The following is a 21,903-nucleotide window of genomic DNA, read 5'->3' as shown; positions in this document are numbered from 1 at the left end:
TTTCACGAATTACTCACGAAAATTTTGGTATACCTCATATTATGTTAGATCGATTGACATTAAATGTTGAGCACAGTTTAAAACATCATCAAATAACTCCAAAAGCATTTTGTACATGTCCTATAAACAGTAACAAAGATATAAAGAACATATCATTTGCAAGTGAAACAGATATGTAACACCATCCCACACTCATGATGTGCATAAGAAAATCAAACAGACCAAATTAAAGAAATGCAAATACTTAACTCTCTGTTTCTGTTACTACCAAACACTCTAGAGGAGAAGAATCAAAAGAAATTGCAAAAAGAAAACGTTAATTACATTCCACCTAACCTTACTTTCTATTCTTCTCCTTGTTCAACATTTCTTGGATTCCAGGCCCATGAAACTCCGTCATGTAATTAGGAGGTTCAGTGATGAAGCAAGAAATCACATCTCTGAGTGTAATAATCCCAATCACTTCAATCCCATCACCAACAACATAAATCCTATGAACAGATTTTGAAGACAGAGTGCTTATCACATCGCCAAGTGTCGCATTAAGTTTGCATGTTATCGGTGAAATAACCTTCATCGTCTCCTCTGATGTTGCAGCAATTGTATTCATAAAATCTCTTGTAGTCAGCCGCCTAAAACCACAAAATCCATAATCATAATAATAAAATAATGAAATGACCCATGATCGTATTGTTGAGTATTGTTCACTAATACGAAATAAGGAATTTGTCTCATATTTGTAAGAGTGTAAAAGTGCCAGTCAGATATACTTTTAAGTGTTTGATTCTTTCTTTCTTCTCTTTTTGAGAGTGTAGAAAGGTACGATTAAAAACTTTGGAGAGTGTGGGTGTGATTGGGTAGTCAATTTTCTTGTTGGGAGGCCTATGGTTCTTCTCTGGTTTTGGAGATTCAATTCCATGGTGTTTAATTCTCTATTACATTTGAATTGGACGATGCCACCAATTAAATATATTTTTAAGTATTTGTTTGTTTCTTTTCTTTCTTCTATTCAAAGAGTAGAAAGGTGAGTCAAAACTTTGGAGAGTGTCAGTGTGATTAGTCGGTGTTTTTTTTTATGGGGTTTTGGAGTTTCCACGTATATTTTTGTGTTTAATTTTCCTTATTATTTTTAATTGGACCGATAATTTGGATTCTTGGAGACAATTTTCCCAACACATATCATGATAGACCATACCTAAAGTTTGTGAAAAGTTTCTGCTTGAGCAACAAAAATCTGATATCTTTTATGCTCACATTGCCCACAATTTTCTTTGTGGGGCCTTCGACAACTGGGAGACCACCGATTTGGTTATCCTTCATTTTCTTGAAGGCTTCAAGAATAAGCTCATTGCTATCACTGCTAATAACCTGAGAACGGAAAAAATACGAGGGTAGAAATTGACATATGATAGAAAACCAAGGTTAAATTTGTAAAATCAGAATTTTCTCACCTTATCTTTGGCAACGAATGGAAGTCCTAATTCAGTTATAGGGTGCATAGAAATGGAATCAAACCAATCTCTTCCTTTGCATTGTTCAAGACCTTGAACAACTGCAGACTGAGTTATAAAGTTCTTAATCAATGGGTTCCCGGGTTCTATGATAGGCACATTCCTTAATCTATACTTTGAAAGCAGCAATAAGACACTCAACATAGTGCTTTCTGTTGACACAGGAATAAATGGGGCCCAGCGGTAGCTTTTCACAATGGCCTTCACCTGAAATTTTTTAGAGGCATCTGTGGGTACTATTTTACAACTAAACAATTAGGGACTAAATAACCATATTCATCTAAATGCAAATTTTAGAGGTAAACTGACCTGGGTAGACTTAAAAGGCTCTTCTTGAAGAATAACTTTATAAAAATCCTCCCCCAATTCATCAGCTGCAGTTGGAGCATCTTTTCCCATTCCCTTTTCAGCCGCCACACCACCAGCAACAGCTGCACCAATTGCAGCAACTGTCAGTCCAGTTGCTGCAACCGGACCAGTAGCACCCAATGCTATGGCCCCAAGAGTCCCTGCAGCACCAGCACCTACTCCTGCAGCTGCTGCTGACGTGGCAGTCAATGCGGCAGCTGCTAAATCCGCTGTTTCCAACACCCATAAAACTATGGTAGAGTAATCAAGGATTCCCAGGTATCTCTCTTTCCAATCCATACTATCTCCGGCATCAGGGTTTCTTACAGGTGCTGATACTATATTGGATTCTGACAGAATCTTCACTGCATCACCGATTGACGTGTCTGCTAGAATCTCAATCACTGCCAAAAAAAAAGAAAAAAATGCCAGCTAATTAATACTCACTATAATTTTCACAATATCGATGAAACTGTTGAAAATCTAACCTATGAAGATATTGTACTTTTAAAATCTAACCTATCAAGTCATTGTGATTTTAAAATCTTAGTTAGGCCTTTGAGTTAATAAAGAATAAGAATAACATGCTTGTGAAAGCAGTTATGTAAATTCTCAAATCTAGTAGTGTTCATTTATTAAAAAAAAAAAATTGTAGTTTTGGTGGCAAATCTTTGAGGGATTATGCTACTAAGAAGATTCCATGAAAGTTGCAAGAGTAACCTTTCTAGTTGTCAAGGGTCATATCTGATAAAATCCAAATATAGTATAAATAAGGAATTCAAACAAAGAGATTAAAAACTCATTTTTGATACTACTTTAGAAACCTAATTACTTACAAAAACAAGTAAATAAGTAAGTTAAATAAAAATTAGATGCAATAACAAACAATTGGCTATTTGAAGTTGTTAACTCACGTATGTTAATTATTACTTGGCCTTTCTCACCAACAGAAAACTGAAATTCAAGATGACCTCATAAACACAGGCTCAAATTTAGTTTAAAACAACGTGAAAGCATGAAAATTCACAGCTATATATGAATATTAATTTACCTTTGCCTCTACGTACTTGTGGAAAAGTTGAAACTGGAATTTTTGTGAAGGCAGCAGTTAATTTCTCCTGCAGTGAAGATGACAATGTCTTCCTGCTTTGAATCATATCAAAGTACGCATCATAATCTGAAACATCTGATTTTCCTTTTCCTTTTTCTTCTGTTTTTGGTGCTGCCATGTCCCTCTCTTACTATTTTTGCAATGTATTACCTATTACAACGATACAATCCAAATAAAACTCCATAACTTACCCAAAAAAAATCTAAAAATCCCAAAAAATGGCAAGAACACATGATTCTTCGCACAATCGCTACTAATTGTTAGGATTTCTACTATTTGGAAGGACGTTATCGTATCAACAACAGATCGTTTCATAAAAAGTTGTGCATTTGATTATTACGATACCATATTTCAACAGAATTCGTATCAATTGATCGATTTTGTTAACTGTTTATGATTTAAATTCGAAAAGCGAATAAAACAATCGACGTACCTTGTTCTCTACGCGTCTTGAAGATCTGATTAAAAGGATCTGAAACAGAGAGGATGAAGAAATCAGGAATCATGTAGAGGTTCGTTTTGGTGGTTTTGTTCATATGCCACGTGTAAATGGTGTATGAAGTGGCGGGGATGGCTGATCGAAATGTGGCGAAGAATTGGTAAAATATAAATTGTTTCAATTGGCCCCTCGGGTTATGTATATTTCTATGTACAGTCCTTGTAGTTCATTTAAATGGATCGGATAAGTAGCATAGATAGTTGGCTTTAGAGAATAAAGTGAAAAGTTTCTTCCACCAAATAACGTCAGAACGAACAATAAATCCTGGTGAGACCAACTCCAATGGATACACACAAATAATGTTTTGGTGTGAAAATATGTTTCAATGGATCACTAAACTCATCACAAAAATGATGAGATTGAATAGTGGCCTCTATATTTGGTGTAACACTATTCATCACACAAAAACAACTTTTGAATTGTTAAATACTATTTTGGTTAGTTTTATAACTTTTACAACTTTAATAATTATTCTATTCTATATTATAATATGAAAATATGTTTTTAGTGTAAATTTTTAGTGTGTGGTTGGAGTAAAAAAATAGTTTTCGTGTTAAAAATACACCAATTTAGTGATATTTTTAGTGGAATGGTTGGAGTTGCTCTGAGCTATCTTGCATCATGAATAAATTAATTTATTATCTTGTATTTCTGAAAAATTAAATATCCTTAAAGGTCTAGGACGAACAAAAAAAAATGCCCTTAGTTGTAGATGTTGAATCTTTCACATCATTTGAATTGAATGGACCGAGTAAAGTGTCTCAGGATCCTTAAAACTAGTTGTAGGAGCTCCCATGGAAGAAGAATGATTGTCCCTCTAGCAACCACTATGTATGAATTCCCATACTAAATCTCTAAATTCATCATCTCTTCTACGACATTCCCTTCAATGTCGATTCCATCTTCAACGATTCCATCGAAAAAGTTTGTAACTTCAGAGTATTGGTCGAATTCGGACTTGCAAGCGCAATCAAGTCCAACCCAATCAGCAGCGAACTTACATAATCGAGTTTTGACCAACTAGGCATTTGAGAGATCTTCTTGTAGTAACAATTAAGGGCAACTCCAACAATGGTAGCATGTTTTGCTGACTTTATAGCGGTTTGGGGCTCTAGAGGAGGAGATAGGGTTCCGAATGTAGGTCACGAAGGATGCGATCCATAATTAGGATTTTTGGTTGTTCTTTGTTTCAATATAATCGAGAGTTGATTTTAAACTCTGAAGAAAGCTTCTAGATTTTGTGTCTCTCTATATTTGGTTTTCATTTGAAGAATAGTAAAACAAAACCACTAGTTTACAAGGGAGACACAAAACCTCGATTGTGTGTAACATTTATCGATGCTAAAAAGTCAATCAAAACTTCAATCCCAATAACCGGTTCAAATTCTTTAGGTTTTCTTAATGGTCTTTGCATGCAAGTTATATTTATTTTTGGTGGTCAGTTTAATGAAAAGGTGGTTCAATTTGATGTCATATGGACCGAGGAGTTTTGGTTCATCATGTAACGCTTTTTTTTGAGCAAGTAATTATAGATTTTGTGTAGAGATTTGTTCGTATATAAAGCAGTCAAGAAAAAAGATTTGATATTTCTTGCAGAGATTTGTTTAGTAATAATACCTTGTTCCAGTAATACCTTGTTCCTGAGTTTTCTGTAAATTCGGAAGAAATTTTTTTTTTTATTTCGTGTTCCTGAGTTTGAAGGAAATGAAAGGAAAATTTTAAGTTTATCAATCGAGTTTGTTATAATAATAAGAATAAAAAAATATTTAAATATTCAAAAGCCTTGTTATTTGGTCTTCATGTAGGTATATGCACGGTGAAGACAATCGTACTAACATATCCTACACTTCAAAAGTCAAATGCTATATTACTCTATGGTTGTTTGTAAAATACAATAGAGTTAGGGCCTAAGGGTAATTCAATTTTCTACTAAAAATGTACATGTAAATGGTGTACAAATAGGATCCATGGCAAGTGATTAAATGTATTCTCAAGGTGATTAGTCCATCTCTAATGAAAGTTTAATGGGGAGTTTAATCTCATTAAACTAAAAATCCCCATGGTGGGATAATGATAATGATTCAATAGAATGGAGATTTCAATCCTCATTGAACTCTACACTCTTCCTCCTCACACACACACACAAACACACACACACACACACACACATATATATATATATATATATATATATATATATATATATATATATATATATTTTATATCAAATTTGTAATTTTTAATTAATGTTACTTTTATCTGTAGTTTTTAATTTTTAAATTCATGGTAATTAATTATTTAAAAAACAACATTAAATAAAAAAAATGATAAATGATGTGACAATCCATTAAATTGGATTTATCGAACCAGTTTCTTCTTATTGTGTGAGTTTAAAATCATTTAATATTTACAGGTCGGTAATAGTCTCGTTTCAGTGAACTCCAAAAAGTCGATAAAACAAACAATTTAATGGAAAAAGGTTGTTTTCTCATAGTTTCCTGATACTTATAATATAATTTGGGTCACTAACTTTAAAATATTGTAGATTTGCCATTACAGTATATGTATTTAATAAACTTATGGTAGATGATCTTGTGGGGTGGCTTAAATGATTATTTAGAAGGAAAAAAACGATGGTTGTTGAAATTTCCATGGGTCGGAGTGGAGGGTATATTTGTTTGTCTCTATTAAACGAAAGAAATAACTACATCCTTCCACTTATTTGTTTATTATAGCATTATACTTATATTTCTTCCTATTATAATGTTTTATTATTAAAAAATTTATGTAATTATATTACTTTACCAGCAATACCAATTATATTACTTTACCAGCAATATCATTTGTTCATCAGTTGTCAATTGTAATTCAATTACTGCATGATAACCCCACATGTCAATTGTTACCTAAACGTAAATCTAAGAAATGTTTTTTTTTCTTTTTAATTATTTCATATAAAGAATCATGAATAACGTAAAGATACATGGGCAGCTTCAAAGCAACAGATTAAAGATGCAATTGCAAGGAAGAACCATGACAAAATTTCTTGCATTTTTGTATGGTTCCAGTGATCTCTATACAACTGTTTTGAATAACATTTCTTACCACCATGATTCCTACTTTAGGAGAACGAATGTGAGGAAAGGGTATAATAGACATTTTATATTTTATATCATTAGGTACTATGAGCTAGCCATCTAAGTCTATGAGGCAATGTACTTGGTTGTTACCATTAATAGCAATGTATTTAAATTCCTTACTCAAAGGGAAATGTATTTTATTTTTAGATAAATAGCATGATTGGACTATGAAATCCAACCTTCATTTAATTCTAATTCTAATTATAAGAATATACTTCTATTTTCTTTTTATTATTCATGATTTTACATTGAAAATCGATGTATTTAAATAAAAAAAATTACTTTTTTGTTATTAGCACATTATACTTTAGAATAATACATAAATACCTTCTGCGGGTCGTGTTTAGCACCTAGGCTAATGAGTTTAGTCTAGTGAACTCGATCCGGTCAGTAAACCTATCTGACGAAGTTGAGTCTTGACACACACACAATAAGAAGATGAGCTTCCCTTCTATTACCGGAAAGAAAGAAGAGTTTGCCACCGACTACATATTTCACTCACTCTATTCTCTTTGATCTTGTTTCAAGGGGATGGTCGGTTTATCTAGAATGTTATATAAGAGGCAACTATATAGATTTTATTTTATTTTATTTTATAGAAATGGGCCTTGAATTTAGAAAAGGTACGTATAGAAAAAATTACACAAAATAACAATTTCAAAAAATTATAGGGATGGTTTGTTCCTAATAGAAAAATTACATATTTGGTCCTTATTTTTAACAAAGTTATAAAATTGTTCATGTCTATTATCGTATAGTGAGAATGTTACGTATGATGTCCCTTTGTACAAAAAAATTGTCAGAAATTGTCCTTGAATTTACGAAGAGGTCTTTATGACATTTTTTTTACAGAAATGATCCTTATAAGAAACAATTTCACAAAATTACTAATCCATGTCTAATAGCAAAATTATGGAAATTGTCCTTGTCTTTCACAAATTTGCAGAAATGTTCTTCACCTAATAGTGAAGTAATAGAAATGGTCTTTATTTTACAAAAAATGCATAAATTATACCTGCCTAATAGTAATAGTGAGTTTACAAAAATGGTTTATGTGTTTCATAGAATTTACAGAAATGGTGTTGAAAATATAAAATTAATAAACCTAACATAACACAGGGATGAAAGTGGGTCCAAATCAAAACCGTTCGACCGGAACCCGAAAAACTCAGAAACCGGATTTGACGGATTATAAGACCCGAGAACCGGACCGATATATAAGAATCAGTTTCGGTTCAGCTCCGGGTATCAGACTGGGTAAAGTGGGTATGGAACCGGAAATTGAAAATTGGAACCAGATTTGTGTACTACACTCGGAAAGAGCCAGAAACCCGGAAATAGTATCGCACACCCGAAAGTTTGGAACCGGAAACCCTTAAATTTGACAAAAAAAAATTTCTCAAAGTAATCATTTAGTGATGGTTTTCATATATAATATTGTATTTGGCAAGAAAGTAATGTAACTTCTTTAATCCACTAGGTTTAATCTATTAAACACCCATCGGAACTTCTGGAGAAAAAAATACAACATTTTGGATTGATAATATAATTAATTATAGGACTTAATATAACTTATGTAATTTTATATGGAAATTGGACCAAATTAAGATGTTATAAGATAGATATAGACTTTTTTGTATGTTTTGAAATCATTAATTTAGTAGTTATGGAAATGAACTTAGTCTACGTTATGACATAACGTGGAGACAATAAGTAAAAAGTTTCATCTCTAAAATTAGAACAAATTACTGAAATCGTCCCTGTGGTTTGGTCAAAATTGCGTGTTTGGTCCCTAACTTTTTTTTTTGCATTCGGACCATCTCTAACATATCATATTCTTGCGTTTTTCGTCCCTAACATATCATGTTTTTGCTTTTTTTGTCTTTTGTAAAGATAAAAAGACTATATTGCCCTTTGTACTTTCTTTTTCAGTTTTTTGTCACTTATTTTTATTGATTAATTAAAATAAATGAATTATAAGTAATTTATAAATAAGTGCGTCCACCTACTCCACCCCCCCCCCCCCCCCCCGGTCTCCCTTCCCATCCACCGCCACCATCCACCTCCGACAACCATTCCGGCAGCACCTACTTTCAAACATGGTTCATCTCTGACAACCACCACAATTTACACAAAATCAAAAGAAATTAAACTAAAATCAAGCACCAGAACAACTACCAGTCTACCACACCCACCACTCTTTACAAAATCAAAACCAAACAAAATCAGGAATCAATGTATACATAATCAAAGCCTATAATTAACACTAAACCGAAACCACAGATCAAAACTAAATTCAAAGCTCAGAACCAAACCAAAAAAAGATAAAACCAAACTTGTAATCAAATCTCAAAATTAAACATAAAATGGGGGTTTGTATCTTGGTACAAACTACAAAATCAAACTTGAATCAAAATCAAACATGGAAACTGATGATGAGAAGCATGGTTATGGTAAAAATTATCTTCATCAGGCACCAAACTTGATGAAATCTTGAAACACTCAGTCACCATCAAGAAAAGAAAAATGAGGTTGGTAAAACTTATCTCCATCTCCACACATCAATGTTCGATAATAGATCTGAAACTAAACGTCGGTGGGAAAAATCAAACGAAGGCGATGGTCTCGGCTACGGTTCAAGATTATCAAGGAGAGGGGCAGAAGAAGGAGAGGTGATGGTCTTTCAGGGGAATTCAATGATCTTTGAGGATCCGGAGTAGAGAGAGAGAGGAGTGAAGAGAGAGAGAGAGAGAGAGAGAGAGAGAGAGAGAGATATGAGAAGTAGATGGTGGTCCATGGGTTTTCAGTGGGTTCTGGCGGGCGGCGGCTAGCTCTTCGACACAGTGCTCCACCTGTGACAGTGGAACGAAACACTCGCCAAGGCGATGATGGTTGAGTGATTTAGGTTCGAAAAACGGAGGTGCTTCCCGCGTTTGATGTATCCCAGATGATGGCAGCGGTGGTGTAAATCTAGGGTTCCGGCGAAAGCTCCGGTTATGGAGAGGAACGAGGGATGATTTTCAGTGAAAAGGAATGACGGGTCTAGGGTAGGAACTTAGAGGAGATGAAAGAGTTTAGTGGGCCCCACATGTTTTATCAGTTTTTTTAATAATATAAATAATAAAAAAAACTTAAAAATAAAAAACAAAGGGTAATATAGTCTTTTTAAATGTGTTAGGGACGAAAACGTAACCAAATCATATTACAAGGACGGTCCGAGTGCAAAAAAAAAGTTAGGGACCAAACACGTAATTTTGACCAAACCACAGGGACGATTTTGGTAATTTATTCCTAAAATTAATGAATATATCCAAGAACAATTACTAAAAAACATGATTAAAGTTCAAAAATATTAGCCCGGTCTAGTTTTCTATTTCACATCCGGTTCTAAAACCCGGAATACCCGGTTCTAGTTCCCTCTTTTAAATCCGGTTCTAAAACCCGGAATACCGAACCCGTTGGACCCATACCCAGAACCCATATAAGACAAATATTTAGACCCAATCCCGGACCGGTTTAGCATATTCCGGTTTCGATCTGATTCCAGTCCGGTTTTCCGGTTTTAAATCTCATCCATAGCATTAGAGTCATGCAGTTGATAGAAATTAGTATTTTCATGGTTTGCAGTTAACGATAGACTCTAATACTTTTCTAGAAAATAACTACTTGATTTTATGCCAAAACTCAGAGTTGTCTCATTCTTCTGTACGGGGCCGGTTCTGAGAAATTAAATATCTTCAAAGGTCCAGGACGAACTAGATAAAAAGGGCCCTTGTCGTTATTATACGTTTTTTTTTTAAATAAATATATATAATAAAAAAATTGGGCCTGTGCAACTGTCCACTTTGCCCCCTCAACGCCCTCAATGCTTCTGGATTATCCTCAAATTAAAATCATGCAACCTTAACATATAAGGTCCGAATTATAGCTTACGAAAATGAATCTATGCATGGTTGTTTCTTCTATTTTTCATGTTTTCACTATTTAATGAACTTTTTGTTTTAATTGATCTGCTCCGCTTCAAAAACAACAAGTCACGAATTACGTTATCTTTTCCTTTTTCGAGAGAATGTTAAATACTTAAATTATACCCATTGATTCTTAATTAGCATGAAATCATTTCCAAATTAAAACTTGTTCGTAATAGGTAATATTTTAAAGGTTTTGATTTTAAATTTGCACCCACAGTTATATTACTAGATTTGTAATTTTTGCAAAATTTCACAACTTTTGTGGTCTAACTATAAATTTTGGAAAATTACTCCATACAATTCTCTCCCTATCTCTCATACACGTTCATTCATTCCGTCTCCTTTCTCAACAATCCCAGAACACAACAGAAGATTCAGTCTCTCACTACGATGATTGAATGATCCAAAAGGATCCACAACACTAATTTCTCCCCGATTATATATTTTCAGAAGGAAATCATCGAGAATACATCCTATATTTTGCAGATTCTCACATCGTAAGGTTCGCGTTCTGTTTCTTGAGGGCTTTTTTTCGGCCCGGTTTATCATCCACTCTTGTATTTGTAACATTATATCAATCTAACAATTGTTCTATGAATTTCATCATCAATCGAGTCCCTAACACTCAAATGGACATAGATCTTCATTGAACGAGAGTTTAGATACTGTGATTTAACTTTATTTCCATCATACATCGGCTTCTGAAACAATCAATTTTGATTCGACAGATTCAAACTGCTGCATTTGATACTTAAATCTGAATTTCTTTCAATATCCATGATGTTTCGATTATGTTATACGATTTAGATGTAAATGTCAAAATTTTCACAACGATCAAAATATAATGCCTGTTTTGAAATTGAAACTCGATCATTTGTAAGGTCAATTATTGTTCAATCACGGTTTATACATTACAATGGACACCCTTTGATTAACACCATTGGATAATTGCTTTAAGTAGTAATACAATCTGTTTCTTTGTCTTTTCTTTTTCTAAACAATTCCACTAATGGTTTCTAGGATGTTATGATTCAGTTTTTGTTGGTATTTTTTGGTTTATAATGCAACAATGATGCCAAGACTTATGTTTTGCAGACATTCTTATATGCATTGTGCAATTGGTTATGATGTAAATTTTTTGTTTCTTGTAAGATATCAATACCATTTAAGAAATCTATATCTGGGAAGAACTGTTTATACCTTAAGTTTTTTCCACTCCATTTTTTTCTCAGGTTTAAATATTTGGCAAGATGGCAGGCCAAAGCCAGAGATTGAATGTTGTTCCAACAGTTACAATGCTTGCAGTTGTGAAAGCTCGGCTCACTGGTGCAACAAGAGGCCATGCTCTTTTAAAGAAGAAAAGTGATGCTTTAACTGTTCAATTTCGCCAAATTCTCAAGAAAATTGTGAACACAAAGGAATCAATGGGAACAGTTATGAAATCTTCTTCATTTGCATTAACTGAAGCAAAATATGTTGCTGGAGAAAACATCAAACACATTGTCCTAGAAAATGTCCAAACTGCCACTGTTAGGGTTCGTTCACGCCAAGAGAATGTTGCAGGTGTTAAGTTACCAAAATTTGAGTATTTCACAGAAGGTGAAATGACCAAAAACGACCTCACTGGACTTGCAAGAGGAGGACAACAGATACAAGGATCACGTGTTGCTTATCTGAAAGCCATTGAAGTTCTTGTTGAGCTTGCATCTCTTCAAACATCATTTCTGACCCTTGATGTGGCAATCAAGACCACAAATCGTAGGGTTAATGCTTTGGAGAATGTTGTGAAGCCAAGATTGGAGAACACTGTGACTTATATTAAAGGAGAGTTGGATGAACTCGAAAGGGAAGATTTTTTTAGACTAAAGAAGATTCAAGGGTATAAAAAGAGAGAGGTTGAAAAGAAAGAAGAAGCTGCTAAAAAGATTGTTGTTTCTTCAAGGAGAGGAGGGACACTTTCATCAGCTAGTAGTTGGTCTAAAAGGAAAGATGAAGACATCATTTTTTGATTTATGAAGATCTTTAGCATTACACCATTTCTTTGATCTTCCTCATTTATCATTTCTGAAAGAGTTCATTTCTTTTTCTTCGAATAAATTGTATTCTTTTATCCAAACAAGATTTCATTTTTCATATTTCTTGTCTATTAAACGAATTCATCAATTTCGAAATTTGTTACTTCACATTGATTTCACCTATTTACATACACCAAAAGTAGGCTTACTACGCCATATATATATATATATATATATATATATATATATATATATATATATATATATATATATATATATATATATATATATATATATATAAAGTAGAAACAAAAATGTGTTCACTTAAAAGTTACATGAAAAAAAAAAATAATAAGTCATTATTAGATTCGGGCCCCACCCCCGACATTTCTGACAAGTGACGTAATCGATGCTGCCAATGCTGACCGGAAAGACGGGTTTGCAGTCAAAGCTTTTGTGGCGGCTGCAATTGTCTCCGGTGAATGATTTGAAGAACTTGATTTACTTCGGAAATTATCGTTTGATGGGTTTTGATAAAAGGTTTCATAAGATGTTTGTCTCCCAAGATATGAAAAATTAATAGGATTCTTGTAGTTGGATTCCATGGAAGAAGAAGAAGATGAAGTTGGTGAAGAGAAGTTAAGACATGATGAAGAAGAAAACCTTGGTTGAGTTCTTAAAAAGTTTGATGATGTTGATTTGTTAAAATGGGGATTTGTTGTGAGATCAAGGGTGATAGTTGGGTGTGATTGATAGGTGGAGATTGTGGTGTTTGGTAGGTAAAATGGGTATTGATGAGGTGGCCTTGAATTGTAGGTCGTGCCATGGTGGCCGGAGAAGGTGGTGGTTGAGGAAGAGGTGGAGGTGGCAGTGGTGGTGAGACCTGGTTGTGAGGTTGATGAGGTGGATTTCAACATTGAGGCGGCGGCGGAAGTGGTGGAAGCCATTGCGGTTGCGGATACTGAAAGTGGGTGATTGTGAGTTCCTTCGTAGGTGGTGATTAGTACGGATCTATCCTCGGCACATCTTTGCACCTAAATAATCATTTTGAAATTAATTAGAAATAATAACATATATAGAATGAAGTTATGGACTATCCTAATAACCTTTTGATCAATTTAAAACATGTTTGGAAGCTAATATAGAAGTTATAGCTAATATAGAAGTTATAGACTAGCCTAATAAACTCTCAACCCAAAGTTATTAGGCTAATTTATAACTCCTCAGACCCAAAGTTATTTATTAGCACAATAACCTCTTGATCAATTTCAAAATTTGTGTTTGAAGTTGATGCATAAGTTATTGGTTGGTTTATAACTTTAGGGTTGAATTGTTACATGGAAGACTTTGTATAAACACATCTACGTCACAATAGAGCAAAAAGTATGTTTTAGTTTCTGGACCTATTACATTTCAGTCAATAAGCAAGTGGGCTTTAAATTTTTGTGTTGACTTCAAAATTTTAAACTCCATTAATTTGTCATGGAAGAACATATGGAGTTGAATTTTTTGGAATTATCTTAATTTTTCTCAAGAAAAGTAGAAAGGAAGAAGAATTTACATGTTTTCTGACTGGGCAAGATGAAGACACCGTGCATCTGTAATATGCTCGAGGGCATGGATTTCCTTTCGCTATTTTCTGCCCATATTTCCTCCATTGACAACCGTCATTCATCTGTATCGTAATTCATCAAAGTTCAACATTATTATACAAATTTATATTAAAAATCTTAACAAACATCATTTGCTTACATTTCTACAAAATAGTTATTTTCACAACCCTAGCTAGGCGTAAATAATATACACAGTCTCCAGCAAGGTGGTTGTCATAATAGTTCAATGACAAAAGGAGCTCAATTCACTTTGGAATCGAAACTCTCACACTTCATCTGCTATGATCCAAACACACACAAACGCATACACAATACACAAATATATATATATATATATATATATATATATATATATATATATATATATATATATATATATATATATATATATAATTCTTGAATAATTCGTACCGTTTGGGTGTCACATACAACTTTAACAGAAACCCTAGCTTTCTTCAAAGGAATATGATCTAAAAGATCATTATCCTCTCTTCTCTCACTCTTCAAATTATGAACCTTTGGTTCCAAATTCTGTGTTTTTTCATCTTTCTTCATGTCAAATTCACAGCCTAACCCTAATTTGAGTTCTTGTTCATCACCACCATCTTTGGTTGTACTGAAGCAATTCACCTTCTGCTGACTATCCTTCTGTTTATAACTTGAAAGTGTTCCAAGGCTTAAGGAAATAAGTTCATTTCCATGATCACCTTCTTGATGATCAGTAACCAAATTTTTAGAACTTTTGGAAATTTCTTGTTGGAAAAAATCGTTATAATGCGTTTGCAACGAATTATAATCCTTCAAAACCATAGATAATGTATGTTTTAGCTTTTGATTCTCTTGTCTAACTTGACCCATCTCAATATCCTGAACAACACATATATGTTATTTAAACATATGGATTAATAGTTATATACATAAACAAGAAAACTAAATAAAAGTCTGGAAGAAATACCTGTGCTGAGGTTTTTGAGACCATGGTTTGATCATCATGTTCTTCATTGACCTCAAAGAAACTAAACATAGATTTCTCCATGCTCGAGCTAGCTGCCATGGAAGTTGAGTTTTTTGATATTATTATAGAAAATGGTGTTACTTATAGATACTGTTTTAGATCGCCAACTGGGTTTGACCAAAAACTTATAAAACTATATTCTTCTCATTGACTTGTATCTGCATGTTGCTTCATACATGTGAATATATTATTTTTTAAATGGGGTTTGTTAAAAGCATATAAATTAATTAAGTACAAGTTTCATTATTTTTAAGATTTAATAAACATTATTAGTTCTTAATTGATTTATCCAAATAGTTGAATCTAAAAGTCATAAGTGTAAAAAGACAACAATGTCAAAACTTCCATTTCTTCGAGTATTCAAATTTCCAAATTTACATTTTGTCTTAAGAACTTTTGAAATATTTCTAACATTGATGTTTTGAAATAAATTTTGTTTTTCAAAGAATTGGAAACCGATCATCTTCATATAATTAAGGTAGTGTTTGTTTTTTGACTGCAGATCTGCGTGACCTCTTCTGTCTGCGCCGCGCAGACCACGCGCAGACATTAGCCTTCACAGACTGTTTGTTTTTATGAAGACTGCAGACCTAAAAATGTCTGCGCGCCCTCTTCTTGGCGCAGATGTGGACTAGAGTCTTCTAACATCTTCAGACATCTTCTAGCCTAAAAAAACATATATATCTTTATTGTTTTTAAGTTTTTTTTTTAATTTATATTTTTTCCAACTTTATTAATGATAAACAATTTGAAAAAAAAAATTACAAAACTTAAAAAAAACCGTTCGACGATACAAACATGATATTTTTGACAAATTTATAAATAAAGATTTATTACAATAATAGTCGTTGAAGTTGTTTATATAAATATGAAAAAAAATCACAATATATTCTTATATTTTTTTGCCAAATTTTGTAAAACATTATTTAATACAGTATCGTCAATTTCTCGAAAAAATATTTATGGTACATTTTTAATGGATTTAATTGAAAAAATCGAAGTTTATTTCCATCCATTTATGTATCAAATTCTTTGATCACTAGTTATAATGTTTAGTTATAACTTTGCAACCAAAGTTGTTGATTTTTATCAAATATATACGTTAATTCATACCATTTTTATTTTTATTTTTTATACAATAATACATAAAAGTTGATCTAGATTCATTAATTATTTATAACAAAGTCATAAAAATATTAAAAAATCACTTTGAAGTTTAAAAAAATCAGTTTATTTATATTTCAGTTTATTTTAGTAGCCCGCAGATGTTAAAAAAACAAACAATCTTTTTTTTTCAGACTGCAGATGTTTGGTCCACCTCTTCTACTGCAGAGGTCTACAGATGTGGTCCGCAGACTGCAGACATTTTGCCTCAGAAAAAAACAAACAACACCTAATTTACGACACGTGAGAACTTATACAGAAATTCATTTATTCATTTTAATAAATTGATTTTGATTATATGAACATATAGAGGAAAGTAGACAACATGAAATGCTAGTATTAGCGGCAGTCAAAAGTAAACCCAAAAGATAAGGAAAGTCGCCCCTAATACCGTTACTGGCAACATGTCATCGCTAATGAGACGTCATTATTGCTCCGACTACAAGGAAAAAGGCAATTAGCGACAGGGGCGGACGCAGGATTTTACAGTAGGGGTTCCACGGGAGAGTTGGGGTTGCACGGTAGTAGAAAAAATAAAAATTTCAAAAATTTTCGAAAAATTTTACACTGCGGCCGGAAAAGTTAGGGGTTGCCGGTGCCACCGTGGACCACCCCTAGGTCCGCCATGATTAGCGGCGACAAAAGTCGCTGCTAAAGGGTCTCATTGTCACCGGTAATGGTAATAGCGGCAACACGTCGTCGGTAATAAGTCGCCGCTACTGCTCCGCCGTTATTAATCAATTTGTCACCGCTAAAGAGAATAGTCGTCGCTAATGATGAAGTCGCCGGTAATGATGAAATCGCCGATAATAGTGTAGCCGGTAATAACAATTTTCATTTTTTAATTTTTTTTAATCAACGATTTTGGTTGCCAGTAATAGTGTCGCCGGTAATTACATAACAACATCCGATTGAATATCAAAGGTAATAGTGTCGCCAGTAATTATATAACAACATCCGATTTAATATCAAAAGTAATAGTGTCGCCGGTAATTACATAACAACATCCGATTAAATATCAAAAGTAATAGTGTCGCCGGTAATTACATAAAACAACCAAAAGTTTTACAAATCTAACAAGTAGCAAAACATGACAACAAGTGTAATATACAAATAAAGCTCCTCCCTACATACCATCATCTTCGTTCCCATCGTTTCCTCGGTTATTCTGTAATTGAAAAAACGAATAAAGCTCATCCCTACATGCTTGGTCGTTGAGTATTGCCCGAAGATTTTCCAACTACATAATAAATAACAACATATATAAACTTATAAGTTAAATTATCAAACATAAACCAAAACTATCAAAGTACATTGCTATTTTTAAAGTAAGACAAAAAGCCAAAGTACATTGCTATTTCTTGCACTTGGGACAAAAACCCAATTACCAATGCTTTTAGCAAATAATCACCACAAAACCAAAATTACCAAATCAACATGCATTTTATGATGCCAAAGTAGATTGCTATTTTTAAACTAAGACAAGAAACCAAAGTACATTGATATTTCTTGCACTTGGGACAAAAATCCAATTACCAATGCTTTTAGCAAATAATCACCACAAAACCAAAATTACCAAATCAACATGCATTTTATGATGCCAAAGTAAATTGCTATTTTTAAACTAAGACAAAAAACCAAAGTACATTACTATTTCTTGCACTTGGGACAAAAACCCAATTACCAATGCTTTTAGCAAATAATCACCACAAAACCAAAATTACCAAATCAACATGCATTTTATGATGCCAAAGTAGATTGCTATTTTTAAACTAAGACAAAAAACCAAAGTACATTGCTATTTTTGCACTTGGGACAAAAACCCAATTACCAATGCTTTTAGAAAATAATCACCACAAAACCAAAATGATCCAATCAACATGCATTTTATAATGCCAAAGTAGATTGCTATTTTTAAACTAAGACAAAAAAACCAAAGTACATTGTTATTTCTTGCACTTGGGACAAAAACCCAATTACCAATGCGTTTAGCAAATAATCACCACAAAACGAAAATTACCAAATCAACATGCATTTTATGATGCCAAAGTAGATTGCTATTTTTAAACTAAGACAAAAAACCAAAGTACATTGTTATTTCTTGCACTTGGGACAAAAACCTAATTACCAAAGCTTTTAGCAAATAATCACCACAAAACCAAAATTACCAAATCAACATGCATTTTATTATGCCAAAGTAGATTGCTATTTTTAAACTAAGCCAAAAAACCAAAGTACATTGCTATTTCTTGCACTTGGGACAAAAAACTAATTACCAAAGCTTTTAGCAAATAATCACCACAAAAACCAAAGTAGATTGTTTTACCTGTGATGGTTGTGGTGATGGTTACGATGGCTGTGAAATCGGCTGGAGAGCAGAAGGTTTACAGCCGATGCCTCTGATATGGTCACGTCGCTCTCCTAATACTTTCTCAAAAGCAGCTCTTTCTTGAACGTGTGTTAACTCACTTTCACCTTGGGTTTGTTCTAAGAGCTCTTTGACTAACCGATTATGTAATTCCCAAAAGCGAGTAACAATTAAGTATAAATAAACACTTAATTATATGATAAGTTATAATTAAATACTTACATAATGTTGTTCCGCCTCGGTAGTAACAAATACACCATCCCTATCAGTATGAGCCTTGCGAAACCTTTCCACTCTCTTAAGGTTCTGCTTAACATTAAAAGTTAGATTATATTTCAAATATATAATTACATGTATCATACGTTACCTTCTTATAGCAAGTACTGCTATACCCCCCACGATTCACATTCGTTTGCATTTGACGGACTTTTTTGTTCCTGTCTGAAGCAATTTTGTGTTTGTCCGTTTGGAAATACTCAACTGCTTTCTTCCAGTTATCAACATCCATACCCTTTGGAGGGTTGGATAATGCTCTCGGGATATCATCATACCCTCCGACTGCCAAAAAATATTCTTTTGCGTCAGTTTTACGTTCTCGATAACCTTTTAACAAAGCTGCTTGAAAACTCTCTGTCAACATATTAGCTTCTACATCCTGGTACATCTGATCCAAATCAAACATTGTCTACAAAAAAAAGTTAACCAAGAAAAAACCAGTCATAATTAACCATATAAAATATTTTTAAATAAATAATTACCCCTAAATGTTGTACTACGGTGTCCTTTATTGCAGGGGAAACTTTTTTCCAAGTCCATTTATCAAAAGGGACCATATGCCACATTGTTTTTCCAACTTCTCGTGAAAACATGTCTTTCGGCTCTCCTACGGGATCATATGTTATATCCCTATCATAATCCATGGTAATCGGTTTGCCCTTATTCTGTAAGAGCACTCTTTCAAGCTTTATATTTTTGGCTTTGCCTCGGACTTTCCTACGTGCACGTTGCTCAACTACATATATAATTAAAAATTATTAGAAACGGTATTTAATTTATAATAACTGAATAAAAATAGTAAATAAAAATTCATAATAAGACTTACGGTCCTGCTCATGATGACCAGCACCTCTACCAACTGGGAAAGGTGGGTCCTCAGCTCCATCACACCCGTGTCCACAGCCCATAACAGCAACCATGGTATACACAAACAAAAGCCATATTGACATCATTTCCTGAAAAATTATAAGATATATAGATACACTTTTTATTAGAAATACACATTACATAGAAATAAACATTTACATAGAAATAAACATTTCTATTTAAACTAGGAATACAAATAAAGTTCATATTACAAACACGTATTACATAAGAACTGTTCTAATCAGAATCTTCCTCATATACTTCAGTGTCTTCTTCGGTATCATAATCAGAATCGGTCTCATCGTAATCAGTCTCGCAATCAGAAACATCATTGACTCTACCAGTTGGTGGAGAAACTTCAGTTGCACTTTCTACATCAACAATGACTTTAGGAATGTTTTGAAAGTACAAGATGAAATCGATAAAAAGTGGAGCATCGGATGAAGAGATATTTTGAAGTATGTCGACATTGTCTACATTTTCGTGTGAGCCATTGTCAACATTTTGGATAGAGTCATTGTAAACAAGTTGGACACTATCATCGTTCGATGGTAGATCCCAAATACTTCGATGATTAACATGCTCGACAACACACCGATGGTTATTGTTTGGCTCTCTGATGTAGAACACTTGTTTGGCATGTGAAACATATATGAGTTGGTCATCTTTGTATGCTTCGCGTCGTGTGTCGATACTGGTGAAATTATCACTAGAAATAACTCTTGTTCGAGTATTAAACCACTTGCAACGAAATAGTACAGTTGAATAATCATGCGTATGCCTCAAATCTATAATCTCTTCTAATTGGCCATAATATTTCTCGCCTTTCTCACCCACCGCTAAAACCCCAGAGTTTAGTGTTGTGCGTTGTGCGTCACGACTAAGTACCATAAACCTAACACCGTTGACTATGCATGCGGTGTAAGAATAAGCATTCATTTGCGGACCCATTGCAAGAGCCGACAACTCTTTGTGGAATTCTGGAGAGTTTTCTATTTTCATTTGATGAACCTAGCAAATTTAAAGTAATATGTATTATGTATTTTTTAGATAAATGAAACAAATTTGTTTTTTAATTTATGTTACCTTTTCACGAAACCAATTACGAAATTCTCTGTTTTCATCACTTTGGGGATGTTCGGATTTGAATTTCCTACATTGATGACAAAAAGATATAGATTTAAAAAGATAAAAAAGAAATTAAGGACGAAAGTTAGAGATAAGAATAGTTACTTGATATATTGTGTGACTTCTTCACAACTATTCAATACAAACCATTCCATGTTATGCATTTCCGTTAAATTAAGAGTTTTGATTTGAGTTGTGCTGGTAGGTCGACATTTAGAATCAAACATCCAAAACTTTGTTTTTTCAATGACAACATCTTCATTTCTTCCCGGACGATTGAATTGATTCTTTACATCTCGAAGGTACATCGAACAAAATGATAAAGCTTCTTCAGCAACATAACCCTCAGCTATAGAACCTTCCGGCCTCGCCTTGTTTCTGACATAGTATTTTAGTTTTTTCATATACCTTTCGAAGGGATACATCCATCTCATACATACCGGGCCTACGGCAATCGCTTCATCAGGTAAATGCAAAAGTAAATGAACCATAATGTCAAAAAACGTTGTAGGATAAATCAATTCTAACACAAGATTGCAATAATGTCTACTTTTGCTTTCCTCATATCCTCCACCTTCAATGTTATGGAACAAAGTTGCTTGAAAAAAGTACAAAGGTATACAATAGGTGTATAAGTGTCTTTGTCTAACAACCCTCTAACTCCAGTTGGTATCAAACGTTGCATAAGAATGTGATGGTCATGCTCTTTCAACCCAATAATGTTAGTATTGATATCGTTCACTTTCTTACTGATGTTAGAACCAAACCCATCTGGCAATTTAACATATTTTATAAATTGACAAAAGAGTTGTCGACTAGATTTCGTGAAAGAGTATCTTGCAAGGGGTCTATGAAACTCGTCACCATTTTTTTGCAA

General features: G+C 33.4%; 2 protein-coding genes and 1 pseudogene across 4 annotated transcripts; 1 reads left to right on the top strand and 2 right to left on the bottom strand.

The window, feature by feature from the left end:
- Positions 1 to 170: 170 nt before the first annotated feature.
- LOC145166350 (Cystathionine beta-synthase (CBS) protein) lies at positions 171 to 3,538 on the bottom strand. Its single transcript, XM_079085303.1, has 6 exons — positions 3,404 to 3,538; positions 2,911 to 3,120; positions 1,821 to 2,263; positions 1,452 to 1,718; positions 1,196 to 1,368; positions 171 to 632 (listed from the first exon to the last, which is right to left on the bottom strand). The coding sequence occupies exons 2-6, from the start codon at positions 3,086 to 3,088 to the stop codon at positions 338 to 340; spliced, it is 1,356 nt and encodes a 451-aa protein (XP_078941429.1). The 5' UTR covers positions 3,089 to 3,120; positions 3,404 to 3,538; the 3' UTR covers positions 171 to 337.
- A 7,329-nt stretch (positions 3,539 to 10,867) lies between these two features.
- On the top strand, positions 10,868 to 12,696 carry LOC145166355 (V-type proton ATPase subunit D pseudogene; annotated as a pseudogene). Of its 2 annotated transcripts, none has more exons than XR_013740494.1 (2): positions 10,868 to 11,077; positions 11,813 to 12,696. The product of XR_013740494.1 is annotated as a V-type proton ATPase subunit D pseudogene, transcript variant X2 (transcript). The 2 variants fall into 2 exon arrangements; XR_013740493.1 differs by having other exon boundaries at positions 10,868 to 11,082.
- Positions 12,697 to 12,884: 188 nt separating this feature from the next.
- WRKY36 (WRKY DNA-binding protein 36) lies at positions 12,885 to 15,265 on the bottom strand. Its single transcript, XM_079085304.1, has 4 exons — positions 15,164 to 15,265; positions 14,620 to 15,075; positions 14,157 to 14,270; positions 12,885 to 13,629 (listed from the first exon to the last, which is right to left on the bottom strand). The coding sequence occupies exons 1-4, from the start codon at positions 15,260 to 15,262 to the stop codon at positions 12,958 to 12,960; spliced, it is 1,341 nt and encodes a 446-aa protein (XP_078941430.1). The 5' UTR covers positions 15,263 to 15,265; the 3' UTR covers positions 12,885 to 12,957.
- Between the last annotated feature and the right edge of the window lie 6,638 nt (positions 15,266 to 21,903).

The sequence above is a fragment of the Lactuca virosa genome, chromosome 3, assembly GCF_052849685.1.
Source record: "Lactuca virosa cultivar CGN04683 chromosome 3, Lactuca_virosa_CGN04683_v6, whole genome shotgun sequence".
NCBI lineage: Eukaryota > Viridiplantae > Streptophyta > Magnoliopsida > Asterales > Asteraceae > Lactuca > Lactuca virosa.
The sequence above is the reverse complement of the archived record's forward strand: the minus strand, read 5'-3'. Positions and strand labels throughout refer to the sequence as shown.